The sequence below is a fragment of the Apis laboriosa genome, unplaced genomic scaffold, assembly GCF_014066325.1.
Source record: "Apis laboriosa isolate Shangri-la unplaced genomic scaffold, ASM1406632v1 scaffold26_cov146, whole genome shotgun sequence".
Lineage (NCBI taxonomy): Eukaryota > Metazoa > Arthropoda > Insecta > Hymenoptera > Apidae > Apis > Apis laboriosa.
In genome coordinates this window covers 3,333,603-3,350,036 of record NW_025222592.1, presented here as the reverse complement: position 1 = coordinate 3,350,036, position 16,434 = coordinate 3,333,603, and the positions used below count along the sequence as shown (strand labels likewise).

The window sequence follows — 16,434 nt, the reverse complement described above, 5'->3', positions numbered from 1 at the left end:
ATGTTATAATAAAAAAAAAAAAAAAAGAAAAAAAATAATAAGCATATCATTATTTGAAATACACAAGATTTATTTATGTAATCAATGATTACATTTTATATATGTCTCACAATAACTGATAAGTACATTATAAATACAAAGAAGCGTGTGAAAATATGCGCATAACGATTAAACGTTATTATTATTAATATCGTCGTATATAGTTCATGGAAGAATATTTAAAAGATATCCTTTCTATACAAGTTTTTTCTTCCGAATAAATTTAAATAATTGCCGATAAATTCACAAAATTCAATAGATTTACTTAAAATGTATCCTCTTGAGTAATAAAAAAAATTCATAAAATTTAACGAACATTTAACATTCTCAAAAACAAAAAAAAAGATTTACTCATTCCTTCCTTCATTTTCTTCCATATTTCTTTTTTCTTCTTTGGTTTTGTCAATTATATATTCTTGCCATTTCCTATGATTAAGAGTCTGAAAGTCATCCACTTTTGCTATCAGTGTTAAATATTGAGATAATTTTAACAATTCCCTGTCTTTCCTTCTAGTAATATATGCATGCCTAAATGGTTTTATCTTTAATCCTGATTGTGGATTCATGATAAAGTTTCTTCTATTATCATCAAACATTATTGTGTTTTTTGCAGAAAATTGTTTATATTTTCCCCAAATAACAGCAAGTGGTTTTGCTGTGATAGTACCATATTTTGATGTTTGAACATTAATCATAAAATTTGCATCAAGATGACATGCTATCTTATAATAAGGATTATTTGAAACTCCAAGCACTTTCATCTTTTTATTGATCCATTCCATATTAGTTGCTGACCAAATTACTATATCATAATTTTGATAAGCCATAATTAAAAAATAATGAAGAAAGGGACGCATTAATTCCCCACCACCACCTTGCAGAACCATTGCTGAATTGTGATCAAAAATGGTGTAATCTATATCGAGCACCAGTAGTTTCTTTCCTTCTCTGAATGGATTTAATTCTACAAACCTGTAGTAGTCGATTCTAAATTGAATTTGAAATAAACACATCTTAACATTCTCTATATCCAACTTTTCCTCTTCAGTCTGAAAGTCATTAATTACATCAGGTAAGTCTTTTGGAGCATGACATACTTTAGCAATATCCTCTTCACGAGATCCCATCAGCCTTATTTTGAACCCAGATTTCATGCCCAAGTTCCTTAAGATTTCCTCATCTTGAGATGTTTTATTTGGTAAACAGACACTTGACGGACTTTTAAATGGTTTCAAACATGTGAAATCTAATAGAACAGAAGGATAGTTTGAAATCAAAATAGAAATCATTTAAATGAATTTTATTTTAATATTAACAATGTATCATTATAATATTAACATATGATTATATGGGGAAAAATAAAAGGAGAAAAGGTCATGAAACAGTTCAAAACATAACCTTTGGTTCGAAGGTTTAAAAGTTTTTGATGTTTTGGAAGAATGCCAGTTTCCTTGTGTATTCGTATTTTCAAACCGCGAACGGTATCGTCCAGATTCACATCCGGAATTTCGATTTTTTTTCTGCCCCATACTATTATGATCTTTCCTACATTTTCCATTTTTTCGAATATAATGACGCGACACCAAACGATGTGTAAGTACTGCGAAGTACTTACTCGATACAATTCCCTTAGATATATATGTATATAAAGACCATCGTAGAATATACTACATACATTGTAAATACCTTTGTGTCGATACCATATCATGAAATTTATTCTCCACATAGATGGCGTTTCAATAGTATAATATAGCAACATTTATGATTATTTGTTATCCTGCCGATAAATGTCTTTTAGGAATTTTACGAAATTAATATAATGTATTAAAAAATAAACACATTTCTATTTATTAATTGAATATATATATGAATATTATGTGATTATAATGGAAACTATTATATCAAATTTTGAAGATTGAAGAAAAAATAATTTAAGATTTAAAAAATTTTTAAATGTTAAATATCAAATTAAATTTAAATATAAATTTGAAATTAAATCAATAATGGCATAAATTAAATTAAAAATAAATATTAAAATTGAAAAATTATAAGATTATTAAATATGAATATAAAAAAATTAGAATTTATATTATAAAATAAATAACAAATGTTAATGCATACGAGCATTAAATATTCATGATCATTTTTTTTTTAAACTTTTAGTATATTTAAAAAATAATTCAGTCTTCTAATTTAACAAAGCAAGTTTCTTTTTGTAGATAACATAATAATGTAACACAAGCGATACAGAATAAACTTAATTCAATGCATTTTTTGTCTCGTATTTCAAGAGCATTAAGATCCTTCTAAGATTTTACCATTATTCTTAACGTTATTGATTCAGAATAAAAAATTGCAACATTAATTCGATAGTACAACAATAATTCGATAGTAATTAATAACTGAACAATTAAGAAATGTTTTACAATCGAAAGAATAAATTTAATAAATTAATCTTAGATAATTCGATCATTTTTAATGCTTTCAAAGAATGCTTAAAAATTCTTTTCTATTTTCTTTACTGTTTTTTATTTGTTTAAATATTACTTATTAGTAGCTAGCGTATTATCAAAAATAATTATATTATATATATTTTTACATCACATTTCACAAGATCTTAAAAATATATTATAAAACCGAGGATATAATATAAATATTTTTTATTTATTTAAAATTGTATTTAAATTAAATATTGAAATACATTGTAGTTTTCTGAAAAAGAAATCATTAAAGTATATTCAATTAATATTCCATGTTGTTACATGTCATAAACAAATTTAGATAAGGAGAATAATAAAAAAAGAATAGATATAAGATAAGAATTGATAATTACTACCATCTTTTGATTTTATCTGGAAATATGTTTTTGACATTAAAAGATTATGTCGATAAGATTATGTATATTGTATCGATCGTATAAAATTTTGTCGGTAAACTAGAAATGATTATTTTTATTAAAAATATATAAATAATTTTAATATTCTCAAGATAATTAATTAATTTTTATTAGTTTAATAATTTATAAATTTATAATTCATTAAATTTATTAATTTTATGTGTAATTTATTATTTTTATTTTCTTTAATTTTTATATTTCGATTTTTTTGAATTTTTTACTTTTTTGCAATATTTATTAATTTAATATATAATTTAATATAATTTATTGTATTTTAAAAAGATACAATAAACTTGTATCTTGTCTATAACCTCCAAATTTTTGACATGCAATTATTCATTGCCTTAATGATAATTTATATATAAAACGTAAATTTTTTTTTAATTATAAAAGAATATGGACAAAAATAAAGATATTATTGTATGTGTACCAGGTAATTATATTTTTAAAATAAAAAAAAAGTAAACAGAATAATTAGAAAAAAATCATATTTTTTTGTAGGACAAAGGTTATGTATTTCTGACAAAGTTAATATTGCTGGACCAGGAACTTATGAACAACAAGGCTATATTTACTCGAAATTAGCTGGTTTAGTAAAATTAGTAGAAAAAGAAAATGTAAGGAAGAAGAAATAAATAAAATATATTATTTAACATTATTAATATCATGTATATGAATTATACAATATATTTTGAATTTTAGACTCGAACTGTTGAAGTCCATGGAATAACAGAACAAAGTATTGTTCCTGCACCTGGTGATATTGTAACAGCTATGGTTACTATTGTTAATCAGAGATTTTGCAAATGTAGTATAAAATGTATAGGTGATATTGTATTGACAAGACCTTATAGAGGTATTTTAAGGAAAGAAGATGTACGAGCAATAGATAAAGATAATATTCAAATGTACAAGTGCTTCAGACCTGGAGATATTATTCTTGCTAGAGTTGTATCCTTGACTTTTTTTTGTTATAAAAAAATATGTTATTAAAATATATTAATAAAAATATAAATTTTGAATTATGTAATTTCCTATACATTCATTAGATGCCAATGACAGAAGGACATACTTATCAATTAAGTACAGCAGAAAATGAACTAGGTGTAGTGATAGCACATAGTGAAGAAGGTAAATTATTAAAGATAATATTATTTTTTTTATTAATAATTGATAATTCTTATGTTACAGGTGTAGCTATGATACCCATTAATTGGACACAAATGCAATGTCCTAAAACATTACGAAAAGAGTTCAGAAAAGTAGCAAAAGTAATTCCAGAGCATGTTATTGCAGATCAATAATTTAATATTAATATTTTTTTTTATATCTATTCATTTGAAAAAAAGACAAAATAAAATATCGATTATATTATATATATGTATATATATGTATATTTTCTATATATGCATATATTTTTTTCACAATTCATAATTCATTTTATTCATAATTTAATTTAATCATTACATTTATATTTTAATAAATTGTTAGACGCATAAATAAAGAATAAAAATTTAGAAGTTGCAAAATTATTAGGATTATTATTTAAAAAATTGAAATTGAATATTTGAAATGGTTTCTTCATCTATGCAATTAATTTTGATAATATAATTTATATACAATGTGTACAGTTTATCTGGAAATATGTAGATATTTCGAAAAATATGAATATTATAAATTTAATAAAAGTAGTATCAAACTTCTTGGCAAATTTTTCATTATGTATTTAATTTTTTTATGAATAAATAGTTAAACATAACATAACAGTAAAACATTTAGGAAAAAACAATTTTAACAATTTAAAGATAATTTGTCAAGAAATAGTCTTCTAAGTAATCTGTAATATGTCATTTATTATCAAATAATGTAATAAAAATATAAAACTAAAAAAATATAAAAACAATATAAATGTATAACATAAATTATTGTAATAATTTAAAAAAGAACTAATTTATATTTATTTAATTAATATTAATTCAGTTATAAAATTTAAATTTCAATATAATTTTAATTAATTTTTGTTTTTGTTTTATTTTTAAAAATATTTCTCCTTTTGAAGAAAGCAAAAATGAATCAAATTAATAAGTAATCGTGTTAATAAGAATCGTGATTAGATTTTAATGGTGACTTTGATTTGATAAATAGCAAAATATAAGTCTGAAAATATAAATTAAAAAAATTGTTAAATCTAATATTATTAGATTTCTATAATGAAATTTTACAAAGGTATGATAATTACATAAGAAGAAAACATTGTTATAATTAATTATAAAATATATAAAATTTATTAAAAATTAATATAAAAATTATTTAAATTAGAAGAAAAATTATCTAAAACATAAGACTAAATATTTAAAATAAAAATTGATCAAATCTAAAAAGAATATAATATAAGACAAAAATCAACATAAAATATATTTAAATTAAACAATATAAATATATAACAATTATAATTAAACAATTATAATATATATTATATAATATTTCAATTTTTGTGTGCTAATTTGAATAGAGAAATTTATAACCAATCGGAAACCATTAAAATGTAGCGGCGAAACGAATCTATGCGCATGATTATGCGCATCATAGTACGCACTTTAGTGCGCATAGCATTAGTTACAGTTGAAAATTATAGTGACAGACTGTGTTTCAACGATAGAAGTGCGTAATTATATAAAATTTTTAGTAATAAAATGTTGTATTACGGTTATTAAGCTTAATTATAAATTATTAAGCCTTGTGTAATTAATATGTGTCTGTTTAATCATTATTATACCAGATTTGATTGTTTTTGTGACAAATTATCATTTGATTAAAGTCGGGATAGTTTCGAAGGCGGGAAAAGTTTTCAAAATAACAGTTTCTACGTAGTACAGTTTTTACAACATGATGATTCAAAATAATCCGATGATTTTCGTGTAAATGTGATAAGATTTTATTTTATTTTAACAAAAAAATAGTTATAAATTTTTTTTTCTCTTTATTCATCAGAATAGTTAGATCAATTTATACATATTTCTTTCTTCAATATATCTATTATGTTTATTACGTTAACGTATAACGTATAACGTTATTTCTGTATTTGTTTTTATTTTACTCTCAAAGACCGAAGGCTGAACGTATTTCTTATAATCTCTTTCCAGGAAATGGATGATTTGTTTTTGTACGACGCTCGACATTTCGATTTGTCGAATTGTTTGTCGAAATGTAAGCATATCCCCTCTCCAATTTGTAATTCAATACATCGAAATTGCTATGCGAGATGTCATTCCGTTGTCGAAGCTTGTGAAAATTAGACGCTTTGTTTCAGGTGCGTAACCAATCTATTTTATTTAACAATTATTTTTTTATTTTTTATATTAATATTTCATTAATATAATGAATTTGTTCAAAGTAATATTTATTAAATATTAAAATAATTGAAAATTTTTTAAAGAGTAATTTTTTTTTTTTTTTGACCAATTTGATATTTGATTATTAAAATTACTCGTATTATGAATTCTAAAATAAGATTTAAGTTATTAGTTTTATTTTAATATGATTAATTTAATCTTATTATCTTACATTTTATATATTTATTTTAAAGATTTAACTTTTTCTGCACAGAAAAATAACTGATTGCTAAAATTACTTTAGGCGGGAAAAAATATTTTCAATATGGACGCCATGATGAAATCATATTTTATGGAGGAGAGGTAAAATTTAAATTTTTATGCAAAAAAGAGAAAATCTCTGTGTAGAAGAAAAATATATTTTTTTATAAATATGTAATTTTTTTTTATTAGCTATATGTATATAGTTTTTATGTAATTCATAATTCTTTTAAAAGTAATAATATCTTTTTTAACAAATGCGATAGAAAAAAAAAGAAAAAAATATGAAAGCATATTTTATTTCTTTTTCTACATTTTTCCTTCTTTCATTAATGCAATTTTATTTCCATAGTTATTATGACTGCGTGCAATGCAGTCGATAGAATCAGTGTTTGCTTCGTAATAGTATTTTTTAAGTATTTTTTTAGAGTGTAGTAACTTTAAGAATAAATAAATTTAATTATAATCATACGCGAAATTAGAGTCAGTGTTTATTTGTTAATTATATATAAATTGACGTGTTAATAGTTTTTTATTTTTATTTTTTTATTTTAAATATTTTTTGATATTGAGTAAAATCAGTGTTTCTCTCAAGAGAATAAGGCGATCATTCATGCATGAAAAGGTAATTATCCTTTTTTTATCTAAATTTTTATTTTTCTATTAAAAAATAAAGCTATTAGAGAATTTCAATTTTCAATTTTAAGTTTTTATTCGAAGATTTCAATATTTATTATTATTATATCTTATTAGAATTTCAATCTTTATTATCAGTATATTTCAATATAGTCAGTAAATTATAATGTTCCATTTTTTTTTTTTGTTATAGATGTTTCTCAGTTCACAATAACTTTTTATGGACCACGATAGTATTCATGACAATGCAGATTCTTCGCATTTAATGGTGAGTCGCATGCATTTTGATTCCTCCAGTCACTCAATCATGTCATAGGATAAAAAATCCATATCGACACGAGTGATTGGTTGTATACGTAGAATTTTGTACGAGCACAGTGACCACGGATATTTATTATATCTGTGAATAGTAACATTTTCCTTTTCTGTATTTTATTTATTTAATTCAGGCTAGGTCTTCTTGTACGTTAATTTTTTAAATATTAGTAATTTTTTAAGTTTAATTATTTAAAGTTAAATTGATCTATTATTCATATAGATTAATATGAATATTTGCAAACATCCAATATATGTATAAATATTTGTGTATAAATTAAACGCGAATATTCAAATAAATAATAAATAATGTGAAGATAAATTATTTTTAATTTCATTTTTTCTTTCATATTAATATTTTAAACGATTTAATTTGTCTGTAAATATATTAAATATTATGTGCAAGAAGACACCTCGCGACAGATAGATTTTGAAATCAAAGCTACAAGTTTTGAATACTTGCTCTTTTATATTATTTTCAAAAATTTGCTTTGATAAAGGAATCGTCTGAGGATATTTTTATTAATATTTAATTTTAAATTAATTATTTAATTGAATTGAATTATTACATTACTTTTTTAACGAATATATTTCCTTTCCTTTTAATTAGTAATTCCTTTTATAAAATATTAAAATTTTAATAATTTATTATATTGATAAAAAGTATAAAGTAGAGTCATTAAAATTTGAGATATGAGATTATACAAAATTATTAGCCCGTTAAATATTTATGCTAATTTTTTTTAGCTTAGGATTTTCAGGTTTAATCCCTTCCATGCCCATTGCCAGAATTTCACTCAAGTGCCCAGGCGTTACTTGAGTGAAAGAAAGGTGGCGGGCATGATGAGCTTAGTTTATAAGTTTATCAAAATTTCTCAGCGACTGACGATGCGTTAGTGTATCGTGCACGATGTATTTTCCACATTGTGTGTGTGGTTAGGCTGTGGAAATGCGTCGTTTTAACTATTAATAATTATTAATTCAATTACAATTTATAATAACAATATCACATCACGTTATATATTGTAGATTAAAAATAGTAGTGCAAGATTAACAATTAACTTTACTCTCAAATTATATAAATAATAATACTTTTATCTTTAATCTTTAATACGTTTATCTATTTCAATATGATTTTTTTTAAAGACATATTTTTTTCGATTATATAAATATTTACATAATTTTGTTGCTTTTTACGCAATGGTCGCTAGCCTTCGTCAGTCGATTTCAGGAAAATGGTACGTAAAGTTAGAGTGTGCGAGTAGTGTGCCAAGCTCGGGTGTCGGAGGCGTCCCGGGACGTTTTCCCTAGTGTAGGCTTTTGCGCCCGAGTATTATGCGTGAGAATCGTGGAATGAATGTGTTGGTATGCCTGTTTTGCCATTTTTTTAAATATAGGGTTAGGTAGGATAGGTAGTATACTTCTGATGTGTCTGTTTAATTATAAGTAGGTAGGGCCGGGCAGGTTGTCACAGTCTCTGATCGGGTAGGCGCGTTTTTCGCGTGACAACCTGTTTCTGGAAATATAATTTGAAAAATCGAGAGCGAGATTGATACGAATGATCATCGATGGCCATTAATTTCTGGTTTTGCTTCTCGATTTTTCGAATTTCGCGGTCGCGGTCGCGAGGTTGATTTCGAAACGAACGTTGCGCTCGAGATTCTGCGCATGCGTGCATATGCACTTAACTTTCGCGATTTAATTTTTTTTTTATTTCTTTTCTTTTTTTTTTTTTTTTTTACGATTAGTGAATCTCGAGCCTAGATTTAAGTTTCAGCGGGCATTGCGCTCGAAGGAGGAAGACCGAAGAGGCCTCGACAAATTGTCGCGAAGAGGGGCTGCAACGAATGGCATCTCATCTTTTGGATCTTGTCTGGATCCAAAGAATGGGAAGTCATTGTTACTATTTTGTCATTGTGCTCGTTTTAGTAATACGTAGTATATGTTGTATCGTCTTGGCCAATTTGCATGCTGGCCCATCGTTCATCCAGTCATCATGGGTAAATCGCGGTTTTGCATTAGTGTTGCGATTAATTAATAACGGGTTGAATTAGAGTTGCGATAAAAAGATCGCGTTTGCTATAGCGTTGCGTTGAAAAGAAAAATCGCGGTTATTTTTAATTATTTTCATTATGAATTAGACTATTTTTTTCAGTGTTTTTTTTTCTTTTGATATAAATTTGAATTTATTCTATTTAATGTAATTATGATTTATGATATCGTGATATTTAAAGTAGCTTTTTAGATTTATTTTAGAATAATAATAAATTTTATATTAAATTCATTTGAAGAATTAGTGTTGCGTTTATTTGCCCAAATTATTTGCCCATATTTCTTCCACTTGGACTGTGGAAGTACGTTCCAGCTCCTGAATCACCTATTACAGCCAAAAGGGCTGTACAAAGGGTGATTGTACGATGGCAGTCTCGTGACTATGGCTGCAATCTTTCGCTATTAGTGTTGTGTATAATAATGAGTGCATAAATTAATTTATTACAATTTTATAAATAATTAAAACATCTTTATAAAGATGTATGCTTTCGGGATTTTTCTATTTTTTTTTTTTTTTGCTTTTCTTTTTTTTGGATAAAAAATTATATTGCAAAAACAATAAAGCACTCTACGCGTTTTCTTTTGAATCTTTAGTGTACATTAGTGTTGCGAAATAGAAAAGATGTTCCACTCACGGTTTGTTCGGATTTATATCGAGTGGATAATTATTTTGATAACCCTTCTTCTGGTTACCTTTTCGTTGGATTTTTCTTTTCAGCACCCTCTTAAGAGCATTTGTTATTGAAAATATTGTTAAATTTCTTTCTTATGATGAATGTTTTTTAGAATTATGAATTATGAATTACATAACATTATTTTGATAATTTGATATTTTTTCAGGAGAAAGAATGTTTCTTTTTTTTGATATAAATTAATTTTTAATTATTAATGCAGTAATTGAGTTTGTTACAGATACGAATTGAAGTAAGTAAATGGAAGAGAGAAGATATAATTACGAAATAATGTTCAATCTTTATTTGTTAGAATTTAATTATCTGTTGTTAAGTTTAAGCTAATTCTGTTGTATAATCTGTTTCAGGAAACCTTCAGTATTTAATCTTCAGTTTTGAGAACATAAGGAACATCTAATTTTTTTTCTATCAGATAAACCTTTCAATTTTTATATTAGATAAACAAATATTTAGCTTTCTAGATAAATGAATGAAAGAATAAAATATTTAATGTAGGTAGAATAATTTATGTAGAATAAATATGAAAAGAATTTTTAGAATAGATAGAATAATAATAATGTTTTAAATAATTATAAAACATTTACAATAATTTATAAAACAATATTATATTTAAGTTTTTTCCAGAATCTTTTATAAGAAAATGATTAAATTATAAGAAAATATTGATTAAATAAAATTAATTGTAAATAAATGTAGAATTAGTGCATGCATGTTAGAATATTAATTAAATAGATGCATTGTAGTTAATTATTTGGCAAAGTAGTGTAGTGCTTTGTGGGAAACTTATTTTTTTCTTTTTTTTTTAATGCTTTTAACTATCAATTATTTTTCATTTTCATAGTGAAAATATAAAATATTGATAGAATATCTTTTAATTTTTTTTAATTTAGTCTTCTGTGCTGGTGTTTTTTTAAAATTTCTTTTGTTCTTTGTGTTGCATGATAAAAAATTTGAATATATTGCAAATATATATCAAAAGAAGGATTTATTTGAAAAGTAAATAAATTTTTGGGCAAAAGAAGGATAGATGATACATCGTGGATCTCTAATTCACAGTAACCTCTAAACGGTAAGACTAGGAAATTATTATTATTTAATATATAATATATCATTTATATTACTCTATAACTAATTATCAATGATATAATTATAGCATATTTTATAAGAAATAATATGAGCTAATTGCAAACGTGATTATATTTTTCGAAAATAGAAAATTTATTAAAGTAATAAAGTAATCCTTCGGTCTTCTTATTTGATTTTTATTTTACTTTATATTTTTCAAATAATTTTATATACATACTTGGATTATATGGTATAAGCATTAGATGGCATAAGAAATATTGATTGTTGGTATTTCAGAACATGTGATAAAAAGATGTTCTGTTAGATGTCACTTCTATTTTATTTCTTGTCGTTATATCTCTTCCATTATCGAGAGTCGGTAATTCATTAAATCAGTAACAATAACAAAGTGACAATAAATTTTTAGATTTTTTTAGATATAGGATAAAAAAATAAATAGGATTATAAATTTTTACTGTATATCGTTAATTAAATAATTATATCAGATAAAATTATAAGCATTTTGTTGTATATATAAACATATTTACTCCAATATTAATATTAGGTTCCAATTTATGTTTTGTCGATATAGAAGAAACTTTCACGTTAATTAACATTTGACGGTAATGTAGATTATTCTATTTTTCTATATTACCATAATACTCAAACGAACATATTTCATATGTTTTTATCAATTAAGCAACAAATAAAATTATTTTACTTACAATTAAAATAAAAAAAGAAAAATTATTTCTAATCATTATTTTTTTATTTTTAATATTTTTTAATATCAGAAAAAACTATTTTGAATGATACATTTATTTAATTATTTTTATATTTTTATTTTTACAAAAAAATTATACAAAAATAGGGAAATCAAAATTATTAATTTAAACTTCATTCTTTCTTGAGAATAAAACACATCTTTTGAACTTAAAAACTTTTTTAATTCGAAAGTATAGAAAATTGTTTGTCTCGAATTTCGCGTCACGAAATGCGATTTTTGGTGATTGATGAAGTACCGCCGAAGAATGTCCTAATCGGTGATCGGGTTCTACTACGTCTCATTATAAGCAGGCAAAGTCACAGAACCACAGTTTTATCTCAGATCTTTGGGGCTAGCCTTGTTAGCAAGCTGAACTATGGACTATTACATTTATCTAACCCGATCCACCGAAGTTGGAACACCGTCGTTGGTTTCTCGGTACGGCAGTGATGGATATTTCACGGTTAACGTCCTGACACTGTCGCACGTTCAACCGAAACTAAAACCGTCTTCGTCTCGCTCCAAAGAACGTGCTCTGTAACCTTAATTCCATTCTTCAACCACCTTCTCGTTAACATCTACCTTCCCTTTTGATTTTCTTCTTTCTTTCTTTTTTTTTTTATCTTTATCGTTGAAATCGACGAGGGCAGAAAGTTGTTAGAAAGTATATTCGAAAAGAAAATTTATTACGATGATTCTTTGAATTATTTTATTGAAAAAGAAAAAAATACTATTATATTAAAAGTATTCAGTTTAGATTAGAATAATATTTCGTAATTTTTGTTAAAAAATTAAAAAGAAGAAAAAGTTGCCTATAACTTTGCAAATCATCATATATAATATGATCATTAATATTGTTATTAAATAATTTTTCTATTAAATTTCAATTATTAATTTATAATTTAAACTCACTTTCTGTCCATATTATAACACTTCTTTCGAACAGATTGCAAATTTTGGCAATTTTTTTTCTTCAACAATTAGTTGCAAATCACAAAATATCATTAAGCGCATTAAAACTCATTCATTCCTATGATCATTCGTTTGAAAATTGTCGCGTGTCGTCGATTATCCCTTCTCCTCGTTGAAAAAGGAAAACATGATTATCATGGGTAAAGAAAACGTTGTTCCAGGAAATTATACCGCGAGGGCAGTTTCCAATGTCGCTAGTATATGTAGCTAGGTCGTAGATAAGCTAGAATTATGATGGTCTCCGTTTAAGACAATTAAGGTAGAACCGGTTAACAACACGTGTTACAACCAAAGCCCTTCCCGTATCTCTACTTCGGACTCATAACCCGGCGTCATGTCTTCTAACTAAGTTCGCTTAAGCTACCCTTAAAACTGGCTCAATTATTGTCCATTGGTCCTTTTAGTGGCAAGCGTAACGCATGGACATTACTAATTCCGTCGAGTTAATTTTACGTAGTGAAAATTTTGTCGTCGAGTGGTGAGGAAACGTATACCCGTAGAGTTGACAATAATTATTCGTTCGCGATACAGTGGAGATGGAGAGATACAGCGACTATGCCAGTTCGACGATGTCATTTGTTACCGGTATATCAGATTTATCGCGCATGCGCGTCGCGTACGCATGCGCAGAACGGGCCACCGTCCGAAAATTGCTACATCTTCCTAGTTGTTTTTTAAAAATTATTAACTATAATTTCGAGTTACAAATATACGAATTTTAGATACGATTTTAATTTTTGGGTTAAGAAATTTATTTTAACGCGTGTCGTTGCCAAACTTCTTTTAAGAGGCGACGAATTTCCTCACGAATTTCAGCGACTTTTTCGTTTCTGATCCAAAAAGAATAACGTGAAAGATAAAAGTCGGAGCCAGTTTTACCAAGAAGAGAGTCAAAGGCCATGTTTAGATGAAAAAATGGTTTATAATTTTGATCACGTCTCGCTACGGACAAAAAAAAAAAAGAAAAAAGATATTTAAGAAATTTACTTGGGGCTAGACAGAGCTATCGGTATATCTCGAAGCGATAGATGTGGTACATTGATAATAATGGAATAAATCGCATTTTATAGTTCAACGAATCCAAGATTCTCTTCTTCTTGTTCATTTCTCTTCTATATTTTATCTGGCATAATTCATTCATGGCACACGCGTAGTAACGCAATCGTGGGTTTAAATGGGCTTTTTATGAACAGTTCCGGTTTTACATGGAACGATTTAATCGCGTTTACCCGCTTTTACCCACCTCAAAGTGCTACTCGTCATTTTCTCTCGCATAATACGGGTCAATTTCTTGGAAATTGATTTCGATCAGATTATTTACTATCTTTTTGAAAAATATTCACAATATGTTTATACTTTCAATATCGAGAACGATATTTTCGAGAGGAAAGTTTTTAATTTTTTTTTTTTTTTTTTTTTTTTTTTTAGAGTTAAAGAAAGAGTTTAATTACTTCGTAATTAATTACTGAAGCAATTCGATTGATTTAAAATTTTACAAGTTACGAGGGATGATTTTATTATTAAGGAAAGAGGGAATAGTAATTCGAAAAATTTGGTGAATGCACGATCCAACGAACAGTCAAAACAGTGCTACCAGAGTAGCAAGAGTTAGAGCTGGCAATGATACGAAGGATTTATCCTAGAGTTTTTTGTGATCGGAATTCGTCGTGTCACATTGGATGACAATCGTTTTACGTGCGCATTCCGTGGCATGAAGACTGCTTCCTCGCGATATCGTGTTATTAATACACGAAACGTGATGTGGTTGTTTCGTGGACAGCCAGTCGTGAAGAGCAGGTGAAAAAAATGCGGCCGTGGCTCCCTCTAATTTATGATCTTCTCTCTTGTCGATGCTCGGCTGGTCCACATATATCCGCAACCATTTTTTCTCTTCTTTTTTTTTTTTGTCTTCGGGACAAAACACGATGTTTTGAATAGAAAATTCGACCATTGATCGATTGAATCGATGTAATTAGTAATATTTTACAAAATTTAAAGTTTCTCATTAGTGTTAATAAATTTTTCTCATATACGAGAAACTAATGAACCGTTCTTTATGGAAATAATGTAGATAGATTTATTTTTATTTTACAATTAAAAAAATTGGGGAAAAGAAATAATTATTCTTTTTAAAATTCGTCTGAATTTATTCTTTGAAGTTTAATGAAACAGACGCTTGATAAGGAATAAAATTGTATAAAAGAATCCAGTTTAATATCGATTAAAAATTTATCGATTATTACAGTTAGGTTAGGTTAGAAAATTTGATTCAGAGGATACAGATTAACAATAGATTCATGATTATTAAATAATGTCGAATGAATTTTTCGATATTGTGTGATAAACATTTCTTCTCGATTTCTTCGGAATTAATTTTCCATGAGTGTAACTCCCTTACTGAAAACCGAAATTGAAACAAAGATGGTGGATCACGCGAATTATTTCTTGCAATTATTCCCTTTCACGAAGTTGTAGACGAAGGAAAGAGGAATAAAGGAAGAGAAATCGTCCGATTTAACGTCTTAATTCGCGAAACTGCTCGCGGCGGTCCAATGAGCAAGACGAATTGCTGCCGATTTGCATTTAAGCGCGAGATAAAGCGACCCCCTCGAGCAAATTAATCCGCCATTTTATTCCTCTCACGGCCACGTTCAGATCCGCGAATACTCGATATTTGATTAACTGAGAAGAAAAAAAAAAAAAAAAAAATATACAATTAAATCGAAAAATTTTCTTCACGTCTCACGATTTCTCCTTCGTATTAATCGTATTTTACATCTATCAAATTTATCTAATATATAGATGTATTTTGCAAATTATCCTTACTCATAAATTATCACCTCGATTATTAGTTTTCTTTAATTCGAATCAACGATCAAATGAAGGAATATCGCGTTTCAATGTCGTTTTATAAAATTTTTGATATATTTACATTAATTAAAATAATTATTTACAATATAAATATCAAGATCGAATTTTAATTCCTTCCGTATCTGTTTAATTTCATGGTGATGCGAAAAAATATTGAAGAACATTTTTTGAAAGGGCAAGAGTTTTAAGAGGTTATTTTCAATAAGGTGTCGTACAATTACCACGAGTTATCTATTTTCTATATCGTATATCTTATCGCATATTTAATATTCTTGCCTATTCTCTCGCGTTTAAACTTGATTCCGTGTTTCACTGTGCCACTTTCGTAATTAATTACCAGGAAACTTTTACGCGTTCTTAAGGCACTTCTAATCACAACATGGAAACGAGTCGTATGGATTTTCGCTATAAATCACACCCACGATCCACGAGGTATTTTACGAGTCAAGAATATCTATTATTATGATTATATTATTATGATCCTCTCATTTTTCTCCGTTCTCACTTGAAGAAGTGAACTCTTTTTTACAATTGTAC

At 26.3% G+C, this 16,434-nt stretch overlaps 2 protein-coding genes across 2 annotated transcripts; one reads left to right on the top strand and one right to left on the bottom strand.

The window, feature by feature from the left end:
- Positions 1-49: 49 nt before the first annotated feature.
- LOC122713775 (ubiquitin-like domain-containing CTD phosphatase 1) lies at positions 50-1,656 on the bottom strand. Its single transcript, XM_043934534.1, has 2 exons — positions 1,438-1,656; positions 50-1,285 (listed from the first exon to the last, which is right to left on the bottom strand). The coding sequence occupies exons 1-2, from the start codon at positions 1,595-1,597 to the stop codon at positions 387-389; spliced, it is 1,059 nt and encodes a 352-aa protein (XP_043790469.1). The 5' UTR covers positions 1,598-1,656; the 3' UTR covers positions 50-386.
- Positions 1,657-3,239: 1,583 nt separating this feature from the next.
- Positions 3,240-4,353, top strand: LOC122713884 (exosome complex component CSL4). Its single transcript, XM_043934696.1, has 5 exons — positions 3,240-3,368; positions 3,437-3,552; positions 3,638-3,886; positions 3,985-4,066; positions 4,127-4,353. The coding sequence occupies exons 1-5, from the start codon at positions 3,332-3,334 to the stop codon at positions 4,237-4,239; spliced, it is 597 nt and encodes a 198-aa protein (XP_043790631.1). The 5' UTR covers positions 3,240-3,331; the 3' UTR covers positions 4,240-4,353.
- Positions 4,354-16,434: the final 12,081 nt, after the last annotated feature.

Excerpts from the sequence above, each read along its gene's own strand:
- LOC122713775 (XM_043934534.1), bottom strand. The coding sequence starts at position 1,597 with ATGGAAAATGTAGGAAAGATCATAATAGTATGGGGCAGAAAAAAAATC. Across the intron at positions 1,286-1,437 it reads TTTAAACCTTCGAACCAAAG|ATTTCACATGTTTGAAACCA; the intron begins GTTATGTTTTGA and ends CTGTTCTATTAG.
- LOC122713884 (XM_043934696.1), top strand. The coding sequence starts at position 3,332 with ATGGACAAAAATAAAGATATTATTGTATGTGTACCAG. Across the intron at positions 3,887-3,984 it reads ATATTATTCTTGCTAGAGTT|ATGCCAATGACAGAAGGACA; the intron begins GTATCCTTGACT and ends TACATTCATTAG. Across the intron at positions 4,067-4,126 it reads GATAGCACATAGTGAAGAAG|GTGTAGCTATGATACCCATT; the intron begins GTAAATTATTAA and ends CTTATGTTACAG.